At 42.6% G+C, this 19284-nt stretch overlaps 1 protein-coding gene across 7 annotated transcripts in view; it reads right to left on the bottom strand.

The window, feature by feature from the left end:
• The window catches only part of AMPH (amphiphysin), a 250199-nt gene that overhangs the window by 17431 nt on the left and 213484 nt on the right, over window positions 1-19284 (bottom strand). For 4 of the 7 annotated variants that reach the window (XM_043588531.1, XM_043588532.1, XM_043588534.1 and 1 more), the window contains one exon: window positions 13814-13939. The exons of the other annotated variants lie outside the window; for them this stretch is intronic. In XM_043588531.1, coding sequence (XP_043444466.1) covers window positions 13814-13939 — 126 coding nt within the window. The remainder of the gene's footprint in view (window positions 1-13813; window positions 13940-19284) is intronic. 7 annotated transcript variants of the gene reach the window in all.

Below are 19284 nucleotides of genomic sequence, written 5' to 3'. Positions count from 1 at the left end.
TTCGTGCCAAAGCCCTTCCAAACACCTGTTAGCAAAGCTTCCGGAAGTGGAATGCAATGAATTCAATGCAGCAATGGGGTGTGTATCCCACAAAGCAGGGAAACACAACAGGATGATGGAAACCAGCCAACCCCTCCAGGAGATGGCGCCCGGAAAGCAGGTCCACAGGGACCCAGATTCCAGACAAGAGTAGTGATTGGCTACACAATAATTTGCAATCTTGTGTAATTTATTGATTTATTTTGTTTACTCATTGTTTGTTTTCTTGGCAATGTTAGCTCTGAGCAATGGCGGAAAAGCCAGCAAGGTCTGAGGACTACCCTAGAATGAAATTCCATACTTACGTATCGGCTAGGCTATTTTAACTGAAAATAGGCATTTCTCTGATAAAAAAATAATGGATACCATGGGTTTAAAAACAATAGAAGAAATAACATTTCACATATTGATTTTTACTCATTTTCTGTGCTTAGAGGGGCTTTATTGTCTGTTTTACAACACACAGATTATGTTTCTTAGAAAAATTGTATCAATGGTTATATAATTTGTACTTTATTGTTTTTTCTTTTTCTTTTTAATGATTATTTGAGGGGGGGGGCAGAGAGAGAGAGAGAGGGAGACACAGAATCTGAAGTAGGCTCCAGGCTCTGACCCACAAGCACAGAGCCTGATGTGGGGCTCAAACTCATGATCCCTGAGATCATGACCTAAGCTGAAGTTGGACACTTCACCAACTGAGCCACCCAGGCGCCCCTATTGTTTTTTCCTATTTAGCAATTTATTTAACAGTTTTGTCGTTGAACACTAGTTGCTTTCTACTTTAAATATTATGCTAATACTCTGAGAAAGGTCTTTGTTTATAACCATATTTATAGCAATTGCTTAGACGACACAGGTAAATAGTTTCAACACTCAACCATAATCCCTTTATTCATTTATGATGTCTTTATTGAGTTCTGTTTTTGAATTTTTGCCCAGCACTTTATTAGGGTAACAGTCAATATGGAGAAAATAAAAAGAATCCTACACTGAACATCCAAGTGCCTACTACCTGGGACTTTCAATCCACACGTTACATTTGCTTTATTCTGTCTGTCCAGGCTGACTGAGTCATCTTTCAGTCTATCACAATGTTTTCCAGGAAATTCTATGGTGACTCTGTAGCCCTTACATATTTGAAAGTATCTTTCTGCTGCTTCCATATGTGACCAACTATACTGTCTTGGGGTTAAATAGCTACAATGTGATTTTTTTATGTTCAAAATCTGCATGTTGTTATAATAGTTCCTGAACTTTAGTGCTGGGAAGGGCAAGTCCAAGGCCTGCCTGGTTGTTCTTTGGTAGCACATCTCCCCCACCCCCCCATCCCTGCCCATGTGAAATGCTTGCAGAACTTTCTTCCAAGGTCTGAATTTAAAAGTTTGAAAGAATACATTCAGATGTTAGTCTCTCATCAATAATGCATTTTTGTTGGTGATTTCTTGTGATCTGCACGCAGCAATTCCTTCAACTAGAAAACTGAGGAAACTTTCAGCTCAAGCCTGTTTTCTTCTCTTGTGCTGGCTGGTGTTGCATCTGCCTTTTTTTTTTCCTTTTAATGTTTGGGGGAGGCATTAGCGGGGGAGGGGTAGCAAGAAAGGGAGCCACAGAATTGGAACAGGCTCCAGGCTCTAAGCTGTCAGCACAGAGCCTGACGTGGGGCTCAAACCCACAAATGGTGAGATCATGACCTGAACCAAAGTCGGACACTCAACTGACGGAGCCACCCAGGCGCCCCAGCAGCTACTCCTTTCTTTAAGGTGAACAGTTATCTGTGAATCCTCTCCTCAGTCTTTGACTCCTACATCTATTACCTTTGCTTATGATTTCCCTCTTTGTGTCAGGAGAGCTCCCTCTATGTGTCTGTCCTATCACAAAATCCATTCTCTACATTATGGCTTCTGGTCTTCACCACTTCTGCAAATTTTAATTCTAATATTACATTTCCTCCCCTTAAAACTGTTTCTTACATCATCTGCCTCATAAGCAATTCCCTTTTTATCTCAATGCGGTTACCTTATCACCACCTCTCTCATTTTTTTGTTTCACATAAGGAAGGACATCTTGGATTTTGCTGACAAAAAATGTTGGTAATTTTATCTTGTTCTCTAAAGATAATTTAAACTCTGTATCCATTAGGCAATGTTTTCCTCCTTTTGGGTTGCTCTCTCTACAGCCATTTTAAAAATGTGTTGACTTGTTTTATTATATAGAATTAGGGCAGATCTCTCTAGGCCTGATCAGTAGACACAGGACCATCTTCTTGGCTCCTTTTATTCCCCCATCTGGAGATGTCCTTTCCAGAACAGGAGCTGGGGAAGGATGCATCAAGTGTCTACACAAAAGCATCTGTCATGAATGCCTCCATATGTGTCAAAGGACAAACTGCTATGAGAGAAGCAGCAGACCCAGAATGACCTTGATGCTTCGGAAAGATGCTCCCACCCCACGGGGGGCTGGATGCCAACTGCCTTCTGCCCAGATTGGATGAATGAAACGATCACATACTTATTCATGCCAGGCTTCGTTATCATACTTTAACGATCTGTTTAATCCTCGGTTTGTGCATAGTCCTCTGGGCTTGGCTAATACTTCCAGAATACAGCACCACTGATACTTTGACTTTCTTTGTATACTTAAGTGTAAAGGGCATTAAAATGAAAACAAACAAACAAACAAAAAGCCCAACCCTGGTAATAGTGAAGCTGATGTAAGTTCATGATTTTTTTTTTAATGTTTTCAGGTGTCTCATTTAATTTTCAGTTATGTGCTCCTGGGATGCATTTCATTTTCATTAAAATACTCCTGGGGTAAGTGACACAAATGGTAACTAAAGAATGTAAGAAATGTACTGTATATTGTTAATTTGGTTAAAAGACATTTTATACCAGAGTCAGAGAGTAGGCATCTTCTGGATACTTGCTCTTGGAAGAGGCACTTGGCCCAAACGGTCACTGAATTCTAGGCTTGCCAATTTACCCCAAACGTGAAGAGTAAGAATTCTGATCCACAGGCAGACTTCTGCTTGACAGGTTCAACGTATGCACATCCCACAGCCGGTGAGGAAACTGACCTTTACTGTAATTCTAGAGTTTTCTAGGCATTACACCCCTGGTTTTTCACATTTATTGCACATTTATGTGCCCAACATCCCAATTAGGTATCATTCCCATTTTCTACACAAGTCAACGAATACTTAGAGGTAAAGCAACTCACCCTGTCAGTAAACCAGGAGCAACAGTTTGTCTAAGTCTACATTCCGTGTTTTGTCACACCATCCCGAATCCCAGAAGACAACGCACCACTCCAGAGTTCTGTAGTCATCCTGAGATGTAGAGCATCCCCATGGACTCACTGCTTCCTACTGACAACTAAGCAAGTGATGCTTGGTGAAGAATGTGAGTGTATTTTCACAAACTCTAATGCATTCACCTGTTGTCTTGGAATGCCATTCTTTATAGTGAGATTTGTAGATTATAAATAAAATCTTTATCCACATACATGCACTATTTATGGGGCACCTAAGCAAACATATCATAAAATCCCTCTTAATGGAGAGCTAATTATATGACAAAAAGGTAACGAGAAATGGTTGGTTGGGTAGAATTTCCCTAACATTAGTTTTGCTGATCGCCCTATAGATGCATTGTTTAGAAAGATACGTATGTGGTGGGAGAGAAGGTCAACCATCTTTTGGCTTTACCCTCTGCACTACGGAGTTACAACTGAGAACACTTAGAAACTCGGCAGTTGGACATTCTCGGTTATATTCACGTTAGAGACGAATAGGAGCCCAAAGCTGGAAGGGCCATGGGGTTCATCTAATGCAATGTCACCATTTTACAGATGAGAAAATGGGATGGAATGCCAGCACCACTGGAGAGAGAGCTGGAGTGCCAAGTCTTGGTTGTGATTCTTCCACTAATCAGCATGGGAGCTGGAATGAAACCCTGAGTCCCTCTAGAAAGTCAGAAAGGGAGATAAATAGCATAAAGGAAATGCTGGTCACAGGCCACCCTTGCCTTTTCCTACCCATCCCTTAAAATGGATCCAACCTGAGCCCTTGACTTGTCTGAAGATCCTAACATTTGTGTCTAAATACAGGATTTTCCTCCAAATGCATTTTAAAGAAAAGTCTAAGAGGCAGCTAGCATCATTTTAGCCCCAAAGACTCCTGTACTGAGACACATGCTGGTGGCTGGTACTCTTCTCCACACAAACTATATTGAAAACAGCTCAGGCCTTCATTTTTCTTCAGCAGGACTGCAGAGGTGAGTTCTCCCATGGACACCACCCCCAGTGGTGTTCCTTTCCAACGGGGCACCTGGTATTATTACAAACTTCATTTGATAGATCTATGCGCGTCCCTTCCTAATAAAGGAGTTTAGTGGTTTTCTTCCCCTTGACCTTCATCTCAATCATCTTTTTTCAATCTACTCTCTGAGAATTGCCTGCAGTCCCATCATCAACCGTCAGCAACCGGGTCTCAGCACAACTCAGCCACTGGGAGCAGGGTCGCCATGGCAACGTCTGCCAGACCTAGCTCCGTACTTTAAAAATTAAGATCTTCTGCAGAAATGCCAAAGTTAATGAATTTTTGGTTGGTCTGGCCTTTCAGGTCATGGCAGAGTATCCAATAATGATACGTATTCAAACAATAAAGTTTTAATTAGAGATTTACTTGCAAAGTCTATGACATACATACCTAGGACAAGTGGATTTATCTTTCAAAGCAAAGGTGAATACGGTGTACCACATGCTCTCAGAGATGGAGATGTGAGCAAGTACCAGCTTCCAAGGAGGCTGCAAAGGACAGCTTCCGTGGATACCGCACGTAGTTTCAGAGGCTGTTTAAGGAAAATGCCTTTACAGCACAAGGAACAGTTGACCTTGCCTGGCCGCATGACCTGTCTTTGAATGATACATAAAGCATCTGCTGCCACTGCTCAAAGTGCCTTCTTGTGAGTGGGCCGACACTTCAGTTGGCTGCCAGACACACCCAGAAACTAGACCAAAAATGGTAATCTGCAAATCACCGAAATGTCATCATGGTCTGTTGGCAAAACTCCCAATTTTGACCTTGCCAAAAACCACATGCGCCTTTCTGGACAGCCTGGAATCTGGCCAGATGATGGACTGGAGCCTGAATCTTGGGGAAGGGTAGGCAGCTGACAGCGGCATGTGGAGGATCCAACTGCACACCTCTGATGTTGCAGCCTTCGCATAGCTCGAGGTATTGGTAAGTAAAGCCTACTCCAGGGTGGTGGGTCAGCCCAGTTGCCTAGCAGATACCACAAGGGATTTGGAAATGCTTACTGCTTTAACGTAATAAGTTGTAGATTCTTGAGCACAGGAAGAGAACATATAGTTTAGCAGGTACAGCGCTCTTAAAGGAAGATGGGCACACTGGCAAAGGCAGGTAAAATCACTTCCCCAAGGCCACCTTGCTGCTTAGCCATGGAACCCATTCTCCAGACTCTCAATTCAGGGGTCTTTCTGTTACAGCCTCTTTGATACTTGCTCTATATCCAAAGTGGGGGATTAGGGGCTCCTGGGTGGCTCAGTCGATTGAGCATCTGACTCTTGATTTCAGCTCAGGTCATGATCTCCGGGTCATGGGATCAAGCCCTTTGTGGGGCTCCTCACTGAGCATGGAGCCTGCTTAAGATTCTCTCTCTCTCTCTCTCTCCCTCTGCTGTTCCCCCACTCACCTGTATTCTCTCCCTCTAAAATAAAAATTAAATTAAATTAAAAAAAAAAAAACAAAGTGGGGGATTAGAATGCACGTTCCTTCTGAGAAGTTCAAGGCTGAGGCTGCACAAACATTTCTGCTTTCATCTTGACCCTTCAGCTACAAACCAGGAACTTCCATGGAGTCTAAGCATTAGTGGTGGGACATGCTGGGGTCAGGATGGGGAGATTTCCGCCTTGCTGTGACCCCGATGGCTTTAGTTAGATGTGCTGTGAAATCGGTCTACAAATGTACTTTTTAATAACTTTGTAAACATTTTTCAATTATTTTATTTATTTTAGAGAGAGAGCATACAAGGGAGGGGCAGAGAGAGAGAGTGAGGTAGAAAATCCAAAGCAGCCTCTGCACTGCCAAACGCAGACCCTAACACGGGGCTCGAAGCCACGAACCAGGAGATCCTGGCCTGAGCCAAAATCAAGAGTCAGGTGCTTAACCAACTGAGCCACCCTGGCACCTCTACAAATGTACTTTTATAAAGCCTGCTCTTTTTAAAAATATAGTAGCTGGTGCAGTTGGGAGATGGCTATCTATGGATTAAAATGCCAGGATTTGAATTTCATGTTACCACTTTCTGGGTGTGCGAGTTTGGTTAAACCACATATGCTCTGTGTCTCAGTTTCCTTAATCTGTAAAATGGGACAATGACACTGAGGTAAAGCCTATTTCCTGGAGCTTTGAGATAACACACATCAAATATCAGCACTCAGTGATATCTGCTGTTACTACATGGCCCCTGTTTACTTTAACCTTACTCCCTTGGTGTTATAGTCAGACTGCCTTTCGCTTCAGGCCACACAAAGTCATTCTCAAAGAAAGCATCTGAGCCACTTGAGACTTGTGGGAACAGAAGACAATTTGTCAGAGATAACTTCTCTATTCTCCCTCAAGCAGTTTTTACTGATCATACATATGGTTCCAAATCACGTCCACTCGTGAGGAGTGGTCCATGTAAAGGGCTTTTCTACCCTGGGGGAGTTGAGAAGATACACCATCAAGAAAGGGCAAGAAGCGGATACAGAACAGTAACACACGCTAGTCTGAATGTTCAGTTCCACATTATCCATGGACTCCATAAATCTTAGCACGCTCACTCATGGAGCGAGAGGGCTGAGCCAGTGGAATGCATCTCTGAGGCTCTCATGTATGGGGAGGGACTGGAATTGATGTATGTGTATGGGGGGGGGGGGTTAGTTATTACTGCCTAAGCAGAGTTGCTTTTTTTAAAAAATATTTATTTATTTTTGAGAATGAGCAAGCAGGGGAGGGGCAGAGAGAGAGAGGGACACAGAGAACCCCAAGCAGGCTCCACACTGACAGCAGAGAGCTGGATGTGGGGCTCAAACCCACAAACCATGAGATCATGACCTGAGCCGAAACTGAGTTGGATGCTTAACTGACTGAGCCACCCAGGAGCCCTCAGAGTTGTCTTTTTTAACATTTGAATGGGTCTGGTCTTACACAGGCTACCCAACAGTGCTGACTGGCCAGCAATGGTTTCCATGTGGGCTTGTAAATGAGCCAATACACACTGAGAGAAGAGGGGAGTTTTTTTTTTATCCCATTTCATTACAACCAGACATGTTAAAAACATCACCCAGAGCACAAAATTTCCTACATGACAAAACACGTACATGAATACAGACACAAAACTTCACTCACTGTAGGATTCTACTTATATGAACTATCCAGAGTAGGTACATCCGTGGAGCCAGAAAGCAGATTGGCAGTTACCAGGGGCTGGGAGAAGGGCTTGAGGACCTGCCTAATTGGTAGGAGGTTTTAATTCGGGGTGATGAGGAAGTTTTAGAACTAGATAGAGGTAACAGTGGTGCAACATTACGAATGTAGTAAAGCCACTGAATTGTTCACTTTAAATTGATTCCTCTTACGTTATTTGAATTTCACCTTAATTTAGAAAAAAAAAAAAGCACGTCAAGAGAAACACTTAGAAAATCACTAGGCACCCATCATCTACAAATAGCTCCTCGACAGTGGCAGAATGATCTGAAATCTGACATTCACCTCTGAGTGGAAGAACACTCAGAACGAACGGTAACATTACACACCCCTCACCTAGGCCTGTTCAAGAAGGGGATTTGGAATAGTAGACTCCAGAAAGCAGTTGCTTAGCAACTGGCAGGTGGTTAATGAATACCTCTGTGATGTTCAATGATGTTCATCATTGTCTGGCCTCATGCCAGAAATAGCAGTGGCCCTATTTTCCAGAGCTGGAAACTGACAAATCCAGGTCAACCAGGTCTGTGAGGTGTGAGATGTGGGGAGCTGTCCTCCAGCTTGTTACCTTCCCTTTAGTGGTGGCTAACTTCATCTCTTTCCTGTGACTTGGGGCAATGGTAGAGAGAAAGATCTAGGCCCAGCCACTTGTATCAACTTTGTGTATATCTCTGGAGCTCACCTGCCTTTCTCTCCTTCTCCAACCACCTAAAGGAGGGTGTAGCTGAGGGGACAGTGTGAGTTCTCTGATTGACCCTATCTCCCTAGCAACGAAGGCAGAAAAATTCCCTATCAATGGACCTGGTCTGAAAGTCTTCTTAGTTAGACAGGGCAAAGAATTTTGATGGGACACAGCATTAGGAACCAAGAGGAAACGTGTGCTGAGGGGGACCTATATGCGATTGAGTCCCTTAACACTTCTGACATAGGGCCAATGTTGAAAAGGGGGTTTCTGTCTCCCTCTCTCTCTGCCCCTCCCCCGTTCATGCTCTGTCTCTCTCTGTCCCCCAAATAAATAAACGTTGAAAAAAAATTTAAAAAAAAAAAAAAAAAAAAAAAAAAAAAAAGAAAAGGGGGTTTCTATCTTCCACGTCTGTTGCCCTCTTCTTCCCCAAGTATAGATTTCACCTACTTCTGCTGATCTTGGGGGAAACCACTTTTCATTATGATGATGGCAATAACCATACCATCAAAAAATCATTGTCTGAGAAACCTCTATGTGCCAGTTGCTGAGCTAGTGGCTTGTGTTATTTCCAAGCCATTACAGGAAAATTTGAGGAAAATTATTGACCCATTTTGCCTTTGAGGTGATGGCGGCTCAGAGGTCACAGAGCTACTATGCTGCAGAATAAGAAAGATGGCAGCATTTTTGATCACAATAAGCAGCTTGCTTTTCCTAAATATAAAAAGTAAATTATCTGGGGGCACCTGGATGGCTCCGCTGGTTGAGCTTCTAACTCTTGACTTCGGCTCAGATCATGATCTCATGGTTGTGAGACTGAGTCCTGACGTCAGCATGGAGCCTATTCAAGATTCTCTCCTTCTCCTGTTGCCCCTCCCACACACACACACACACATGCTCCTGCTTTCCCCCTGTCTCTCAAGAAAAAAAAAAACCCCAAAACTAAATTATCTGAATGGAAGCAAAGAGGAGGAAAATGACCATCTAAATATTTGTGTTTTAAGATCTCTGGCTGTAGTCTCTTTCAGGACCCCCAGATTACAGTGTCAACCAATCAAATTAATGACTCAGAATTTACTGGCACCCTGCTCTGTACTGGGTACCATGGAACAATAACAATAACAATAACAATAACAATAACAATAACAACCACAACAACAGAGACATTGTCTGGCCAGAGGGGCACTGAAAATGTAACTACTTGTTAGTGGGAATGCAGTCAAACTCAGAGAAAATAGCCGCTTCTGTGATGTTTTTTTTCTATAAAAAGGGATAGATAGGTAGATAGATAGATAGATAGAACTTAATTTAAAGCATGTTCTAGAGTGGGCGCTTTGACTTTGTAGATAATTCTACGATGATGAAGGGCAGACAAGAAATCAAGGTACTCTGGCTTCCTGTCATCTTGTGTGTTCCTGTGACATACTGGGACCTCATGCCTGGAGGCACAGTGGAAGCCCCTGGCTCTCACGTTTACTCTGCACAAGGAGAAACCTCAAATGCTGTCTCCCATGCACGTGACCGTCAGGGAAGAAACCTCGAGCACGCTGCAATCTTGACCTCCTCCACCACTAGTCTGTGTGAACTTGGATGGCAGAAACTGTCTATTGACTGTATCAATGTATGCCCCAGATCCAGAATAGAGCCTGACATCTAGGGAGGTCTCCGATATATTTGTCAACTGAATGAAGGAAGAAACAGCCACATGTCTTCTACTGAAGCACACAGAAATCTTCCTAGCAAGATTAAGTGTTTTATATATGTATATATATATATATATATATATATATATATATATATATATTCCCCCCCTCCTTGGTGGCTTAAGTTGGTGTTGACAAGTCTACTTAAGTCTGGTGACATCTTCAAAAAAAACAAAATGCAGCGAAAACTAAAGTAGCCCCCAGAATAATGGGTCAGTGTTTCGCCTTCCAGATTTCTCCACCAATTCCAAAAACATCTTTACCTTGATCTTTCCCCCATTTCTGTTTTAGAAATCACGGTAACCCTAAATTTAATTGCAGTATATTTAAAAATAATAAGCCAAAAAAAAAAAAAAGCATTGGTCCAGTTCACATCATCAGAGCAAAATACAGGAGCAGACAGAAATTTAGAAAAAATTAGAAAGTGACTTTCTAACAAGAAAATGGAACAAATGCAGGTAAAAATCTTTATCTGATTCTTAACCTAATTTTCTGATATATATCTGAAACAAATACTGATCATTTATTTTCCTAAAGATGATTTCCATCACTTATATAACATGGAAACATTTGGACAAGAAACAAGTGTTGGCTTTTAAGATGTATCCTGCAGAGGGGTGCCCGCCCGGGTGGCTCAGTCGGTTAAGCATCCGACTTCAGCTCCAATCATGATCTCACAGTTCTTGGGTTCAAGCCCTGTGTCTGGCTCTGTGCTGATAGCTCAGAGCCTGGAACCTGCTTCGGATTCTGTGTTCCTCCCTCTCTACCCCTCCCCCACTCACTCTCTGTCTCTCAACATTAAATAAATGTTAAAAAATAAATAGATAAAAATAAAATGCACCCTACAGATATACGGGAGCAATTTAGCATTGTAGGGAAAAACTAAAAACATTAGCTAAAGGGGAATAGAACAACAAACAAAAATGTAATAATTACTTCTCTTGAAAGCCCTAGGTTTCTTTGTGAACCACGGTTAAGATTTCCTGTTTTTGAAATTGCATTTGCCTTTCTCTCTTTTTTTTTTTAACAAAACCACCACAAACTTCACCTCATATGAGATGCATTGTCAAGACTCAATATAATAACTGTGTGGTGACATTTTGGCAGCAAAAAAAAAAGAGGACCTCAAAAGGTCATGTCAACCCAATCCTGACTGATGACAGCCATCGCCAACCTACTAATTAATTCTCAGGACACAAGGTGAATTTTTTATGTCTTTACAACTAAATATCACACATCTAGCAAGGGAGAAGAACTTTCTTTGGAAAAAATAACCCTAATACTATCTTACATGATTATGACCGGAAGCAAGAAGCTGTAAATCCACATTCGAGGACAAAACTACATTCTATAGGATGGTGTTTCCCTAAGTTCAAGGGAGAACATGGAGAAGAACTGACCTGATCCAAGCATGTCAATTTATGACACAGAGACAGGAGCTACCTTTGATGAGCGTTAGTCCAAGTGAGCTGCTGTAAGCTGCCTTCTTCTGTTGCCATTTTTCAGACGGTGTGAAGATGGGAAAATGAGTTACTGGAACGTTTTCTCCTCAGAGAGGGTGGCTCACAGATGGGCTGTACCTGTGGTTCCCACATAACCTCTGCGTCTCGACAGGTGCCTGAATCCTTCAGAAGACTCTCCAAATTGCCTTATATTTCACAAGGAATCCAAATTGTTTTTTATTCTCCAAAGTTCACTTACAAGCTTTAGGAGACAAGTGTTTTCGGAAAGAGGAATTCTGTCCAATATCTCCTTACCCGACACGAGGGAAGCTGGTTTTAGTGATGGCTGTACCACATGGTGTGTTAAATATTTTTTAAATCAACCTTGGTTAAAAAAGATTATAAATCTTTATGGTGGGTCTGATATAGTAGCTGCTTAGTAATGGGTAGCTATTAATATTGTTCATTGGAAAAAACAATGACTTTGGACTCCGGTTGTTTTTGGTTTTGGTTTTGGTTTTTTGAGGGAGAGAGAGAGCACAAGCAGGGGAGGGGCAGAGGGAGAGAATCCCAGGCAGGCTCTGTGCTGTCAATGCAGAGCCCAATGTGGGGCTTGACTCCACAAACTGTGAGATCATGACCTGAGCCTGGACGCTTAACCCACTAAGCCACCCAGGCGCCCCTGAATTTGAATTCTGAAAACAAAAACTACTTCTGTAGGTCTGTTAAAAGAAGGATAGGTGCAATTGGTACATGGCCAGGACCTGCTGAGAGGGGACCATGGACAACTGACATTCCAGCTGGTATTTAACTCGTGAGCTTGTCTATTTCACACCTCCAATCTACGGCATGACATCACACAGCCTTGCTCAAAACCCTGGGTGTTTTGGCATCAAGCCTTACACTGGGGCACGGAATCCATGTGCTTTCAAAGTACTGGCGAGGATGAAGTCTGTGCTGCTATTCAAAACAGAAATTTGGCGACAACTTTTTGGGACTGAAGCCATTTCTAAATCACCATCTGAACCTCATCAATATCAAACTCCCGGGTGTCACCTATAGTCTTTTGAAAATCAATTCCCTTTCTAACAGTAGTAAAACAAAATTAACTGTGTCTTCCCCTTCCTTTGTTATTTAAATAATCTTAAAGGGAACATGGGAGGACAGTTTGAAATCTGACACCCAATGGAGGGGGGCATCTGCACTGAGTTATGAAGATCACTAGCGAATGTGGGAGAAAATCCGACACTGGAGCCCTGAGACTGAGCCTCAGCGCTCTCCAATCTGAAGTCCGTGTAAGCAGCACTTCCAACAGCGACTCAACCTAGCAGAGCACAGTTCTTGTTTTCCCTACAGAACTCTGTCCAACTCTGTAAGTGGAAAATCCTTTTGCTTGAGTCTGTATTTCCCATCACTATCTTACCCTATTATTTATTTTCTACTCTATTAATAAACCATAGATTTGACCGGTGACCTACCCTCTTCCTGGTAAAATAACAACAACAAATGATAGCAAGAAATATAACTTTAATTTCTCCAGTTATCTAATCTAGGCAATGTTCTTCTGGGGAAGAGGGAGGCTGACTTTCATCTTTGTACAGATTCTGTAAAGACTATAATGAATGGTAACCTGATTGAGATTCTTGGGAGACATGTTAACTGCATTTCATACATAAACTATTTTCCACTCTCCATGAGTATTCTGAATTAAATCTTCCTTGGTGTTATCGTCGCTTTCATGAACGCTACACTGTCCAATTCAACATGGTGCGTAGAGAGCTCAGCCTGGTGTGTTATGTGGCTGTGTGGAGCGGGGTAAGAGTGGGTTTCCAAGCAGAGGGTCCCCGCCCTTGCACAGAATACAACCTCAAGGTCCCTCTTTTAAGAGCCAACACCAGATGTGGTTTCGAGGAAATGGTTGTACACATAGGAATCTTTAGATTCAAGGGTTTTTAATATGCGGTTTCCATCCGCCACTGAGACTTAACCAACCTACGAAACTAACATTGTAAGAAATCAGTATGTAGACAACAAAGTTAGTATCCTTCCGTTTATCACCCGCAGGTTGGTCCCTCCCTGCAGGGCCATTGCTAGCCCATCACAGACAGAGCACAACGGCAACAAGGCTGGTTATTTGTGAGTTCTACAACCTACCTACCATGAATGGGAGAGTCTCAGAAAAGAATTAAGACACCCTTTTTTTGAGAACCAAGCCTGAGGTTATATGACGTTTCTCACTAGATCAAAAGATCAGGTGTCTGGATATCGTCCTTTTAAAAACATAAACGAGAATGAAGTTTCACTGTCAAGGGCACAAAGGCTATTTGCACCTGGGGAGCCATGGCAGATGAGGTGATTTGGCCCAAGTGAAGCATGGATGAGAAGGGAGAAATGAGATCATGAGATGAGCAGGGCTGTGGCAGGGAAGGCAGGTGGAGGGTGGGAAGGGGGCGGCGCTCACCACTGCCCCCTCCACTGGTTCCTCAGCCCGGGTGTCCAGTCCAGAGTCCAGCCCAACAGCAGGTGTGGCGGCAGCAGGGGGCTCCTCTGCTTTCGGCTCTGTGGGTAGGGCCTGTTCAGATTCAGCCTTTGATTGTTTGTTTTAGGGTCAGAGGAAAAAGATTCAACATGTGAGTAGAAAACATCACAGGATACTGGACAATTAAGACCTTCTTCATCATCCTATGGGCAACTAGCTTCATGAAGTCCGTGCTGGAAAAAAAGCTGCACATTTGGCATCAGGAGCCCTTAACTGGAAAGTCTAGAAATGAACTCTTAATTAGGCTTTTCTTTAGCATCATCAAGCACTGTCATTTCCCCTGAAGTCAGACAAAGACTTACCATTTTGGCTACTACTCGTTTTACTTACTTGCAGCTTTATGATGTCTGCAAGAGATCCTAAAATGGTACTTTCTGCCATCTCGCAGAGAGAGAGGAGATCCTAAGAGCTCCCTTAGGAGTTGGAAGGAGGTCTCGAGAAAGAGCTCAGAGGCACAGGGCTCTGGGACCTTCTGGCTCTGATACGCACTGCATTTCAAATGACCCCAAATTGAAGGGTCACTCCAATATTTAGATCAAAATGCATTCATCTGCATGACTAGGTCACCATGAAGCCACGGTCCCACTCACCTGGCTGGGAGGAGCAGACCCAGCTACCTGGCAAGTAGCCACCACAATCACAGATGCTTTGCAGCCTTGTATATTCCTGTTCAGTGTCTTGTTCTACTTTCCCCCGCTCCCCAAACAAATTCTTAGCAATCAGTCTCTTCATACAATAAGCTAATTCTGTAGGGGACCACAGGGTGGTATTCTCTGTGATACCAATTAGACTCTTCTAATTGTGTGGCCAAGAGTGAGGATGTTCCATCCCACGGTGACCTTGACACACAGACTTCCTCCTGATCCCAATTATATGCTGAATCAAGCCTCTGGAATCTCTTCACTCCAGACTTTGTTAGTTTCAAAATTAGCAATATTAAGTAACAACAGGCCCCTTAAGAACACCACAGCCAATGCATATCACCACGGCTACTGAAAATGTTTCCCCTTTTTCAATTCTGACTAATGTAAGCACGTTTATTTAGCTGCATGATTCCACTAAATGGATGGCCATCAGAAGGCACATTGAGGTCCTTTTCTATCAGGACATTTAAAGTGTTAAGAAAGTTGAAAAGTGTTTTCCTAGAGGAGTAAGAAGTTTCCAAAAAACACTGTGATTGGGGAAATCAGTAACTTCTGTCAGACTCTCCCTCATCAGAAGCAATGAAGAGCCAAAGCCCCTTTGACAAGTTCCATATGAAAGGGATGGGAAAGGTAGGCTGAGATTACAGGAAATGAATAACAAGTACCTTCGTGCTGGATTAACACACAAAATATTTCTCTTGCGCGCCACCCCCCCCCCCCCCACCGCATCTTCCACCGTGACTCACGCCATGCTCACACACACAATAAAAGAGAAAGGACACTTTGGTAGACAAGTGTGCAGCGATTTGATATTTTTATGGGCTTTTATAACCTTTAAGGGGGCGATCTGACACAACTTTTAAGAAAGAATAAGATAAAATTCGCTCTAATACACTCTCAAGAGTTTTTTATGGGAAAAGATTTCACTTTTATTGTTCCAAAAGAATTATTTTCATAATGGAGCAAGGTTTCATAGCAGCCAAGAGATACTGTAAGCTCTCAGGATATGATCTTACCATTTTGGAATCAAGGTGATTTGCTATGAGAGGACGATATCAAATGACCTACACAACAGGGACAAGAAGGGTAATTTGAAAAAGCCCCAAGGAATCCATATGCAGGTGGCGGTCCCCTTGTGGGCTGAGTCTATAAGGAGAAAGCCTGAAGCCAGATAAGGAACCAAAAGAAGCTTCCAAATATGAGTCAAATAAATATATCATCGTACATATATATACATCTAGATAACGTAAAATGAAAAAAACATTTGCATCAGAGTCTGGGTTTCTTGGAAGTCCAAAGAAACTCTGAAGTTTTACTCAAGGCAAGAATAAGTAAGTGCTTTCATATATGATGTGACTTGCATTTGCTTACTGAAATCAGATAATGCAACAGAAACACAGTATGAAGAGGACGTAGGATTGGTTATGTCCCCACAAGTCACAACACCTCCCCTATGTTATAATATCACGTGAGATATCACAATACAGCTGTGCAACCTAACAACTTAAATTCTAGGGGGAGAAATATAACTCACTGAGTCATTAGTAAGGATGAGACATGGTAGCATGACTGCACATCAAATCACCTGCTCCAATTTAGAAATAGAAGTCACCCTTCTATCCCTTCTAAGATAATGTAAAACTGTAAATATTTTGTCAAGATGGAAGAAAAGCACAGGCAGACCGTGAACCACATGTTGCGGGAACATCTGAAATAGTCCTGGCCAGAATTATGCCCTGTTTCTACCACTTTCTTTCTGCAAGATGACTCCCTTGGCAGACTTGTGAATGGGTTGATCCAAGCCATACCCATTTACGAGCACTAGTTGCCGGGGTGGTGATCATTACACATTCAAAGGAGAAGTATACTCTAAATTTACTGGTGGCAGCAGGATGTCCCAATGGTTTAACTCTGAGACACAGAAATGGAGTTCTTCCTTTAGAACAGAATGGTTAAGTACAGCCTCAGTGCACATTTTCTAGTGTCCTCTGTCATGAGATGAAAGGCAGGTCACTGCAAAGGAAGGAGATAGGTTGGGAGTGGGGTTAAGAGTCTAGTCACATTCTTGGGGCATCTGAGTGGCTCAGTCGGTTAAGCGTCCGACTCCTGGTTTCAGCTCAGGTCACGATCTGGTAATTTTGTGAGTTGAAGCCCCGTGTGGTGCTCTTCCCTGGGAGCACGGATCCTGCTTGGGAATTCTCTGTCTCCCTCTCTCTGCCCCTCCCCCAATCATGCGCTGGCTTTCGCTCTCACTCTCAAAAGAAATAAATAAACTTAAAAAAAAAAGAGTCTAGTCACATTCCAGTATGGCACTTGCCTTAGAGTCCTCTTTCTCCAAATTTGGGAAAGCTAATTTAGTGGGAACTGTAAGGGCCATAGAGCTAACTGAGCCCTGAGCAAGGTTTGCAGATTCAAAAGAGTTTAAACTTACACTCAAGGGATGTCCTGTGGGCCGTAAGATGCAGACTGGGGAGATGTGCAGTTGACTACGAACCTCAGCCTTCACCTTGCTCAGACCAGTCAATGAACCAAATGTTGGGAAACTGTCCTGCTCCTGGGAAGATCCTATATAACCACAACTCAGCGGGAGAAGTGGGTTTGCTAGGATTTCCGAGTTCCTCACATGGCCCAGCCAACGTTAGAAGCTTCTGCAGTGCTGGCCATGACAAAGCTAAGAGTCCCAATGGAAAGAAGGTGCGAGATGTATGCTTCAGAGAATAGATATCAAAAGAAGGGAAGAGCAAGAAATGGAAGCTCCTACAGTGAGCTGTGGGCAGTACGAAGATGTTTTGAGAAACTTAAAAACCACGGGATTCTATGTCTGGACTTCTGCATCAAAGTAATAGGTGTGAGTTTAATTATGACCCACTGCCTTTCTTTTTATTCCAGTATTTCTCCATTTTTCTTGACCCATTCACAAGCAATAATTAACAGTCTCATCTTCCAGCATTAGTATAACCCTTACTCCATCACTCAGGCTGAAAATCACCAATGAATATGACACATAAGTCCCTCTGGCTCCATTATCAGCACCTACATAATTTGAATTTTAAGTACTTAAATCTTTATTTGCAAGCCAAACAGCTCCACCTCTCACCTGGTTACCCAAAAGGCAAAAAGTATGACAATCTACAGACATGGCATTCCAGATGTCCTGGCCTTTGAGAAATATCGAAGTAACCTTTAAGACAAACCTCCCATCTCTTTTGCATTGTTGGTGGGAATGCAAACTGCTGCAGCCACTCTGGAAAACAGCCACTCTGGAGGTTCCTCAAAAAATTAAAAATAGAACTACCCTACGACCCACCAATTGCACTACTAGGCATTTATCCACGGGATACAGGTGTGCTGTTTCGAAGGGACACATGCACCCCCACGTTTATAGCAGCACTATCAACAATAGCCAAAGTATGGAAAGAGCCCAAATGCCCATCAATGGATGAATGGATAAATAAGATGTGGTGTGTGTATATATATATACACACACACACAATGGAGTATTACTCAGCAATCAAAAAGAATGAAATCTTGCCATTTGCAACTACGTGGATGGAACTGGAGGGTATTATGCTAAGTGAAATGAGTCAGTCAGAGAAAGACAAAAATCATATGACTTCACTCATATGAGGGCTTTAAGAGACAAAACAGATGAACATAAGGGAAGGGAAACAAAAATAATATAAAAACAGGGAGGGGGAGAAAACAGAAGAGACCCTTAAAGGTGGAGAACAAACAGAAGGTTGCTGGAGGGGGTGTGGGAGGGGGGATGGGCTAAATGGGCAAGGGGCACTAAGGAATCTACTCCTGAAATCATTGTTGCACTAGATGCTAACTAATTTGGATGTAAATTAAAAAAATAAATAAAACTAAAAAAAATAAAATAAAATAAATAAAAAATAAAAATAAATAAATAAAAAAGACAAACCTCCCAGAACAGAATTCCTTACTTAGAAGTGAAATCATCTAAAAAGAAAAATTTATTCTACGTAAATCCAATTCTAAGCGTCCAATGCGAAAGCCAGGAGCTGGGATAACTACATACCATTCCCACGGGAAAACCAGTGAGCTACAAATAACCCTTGTGAACGAATTCTCACAGCGCCCCGTCCTCCGTAGTGTACCACTGCCAAGTTCATCAGTGACGTCACTCAGGGCTTCTTCATGCAACTTCACTTCACTAGGAAGCTGCTGGGGAAAGGGTTTCCCATGACAACTGCAACAACAATCTTGGAGGGATCTCCTCTAACACCAAGAGGAGTGATCCTGACCTAAGCCTTTTTTCTACGTCCTCTGGCAGCAACGTAAGGATCCTATCTCTACTATGCATGACTTTCTACAACTCACAAAATGGAGGGAGGAGATGAGAGATGAGAAATGAGGTCGCTTCCGGCTCAAGAAGAAGGAAAGGTCTATTTTGGAGCATGAATTCTCGAAGCTATTTCACTTTCAGTCCTGTGGAGTAAGTTACATGCAGGCAGAAACATCCACGCCGTTGATGGATTTCCACGGAAGTCCATTACCTAGGAGACTTTTGTGTTTTGTTGGGATCACTGTGCCTTTATAAATAGAAGCAACCAACATCAAAGACACCATGAGATTTTTCAGAAGCCTTCGTTCCTAGCTTCCAGAAAGGAAAGGGCTGCAGAAACCACATTCTGGATATTCAAGCTCTAGATAACCTAGAATGATTGACCCTAGAACATTCAGCAGGAAGTAACAGCTTCCCCAAAACACACACCAAAGTTAACT

This window comes from Prionailurus bengalensis, chromosome A2 (assembly GCF_016509475.1).
Source record: "Prionailurus bengalensis isolate Pbe53 chromosome A2, Fcat_Pben_1.1_paternal_pri, whole genome shotgun sequence".
In the NCBI taxonomy this organism is placed as follows: Eukaryota; Metazoa; Chordata; class Mammalia; order Carnivora; family Felidae; genus Prionailurus; species Prionailurus bengalensis.
The sequence above is the reverse complement of the archived record's forward strand: the minus strand, read 5'-3'. Positions and strand labels throughout refer to the sequence as shown.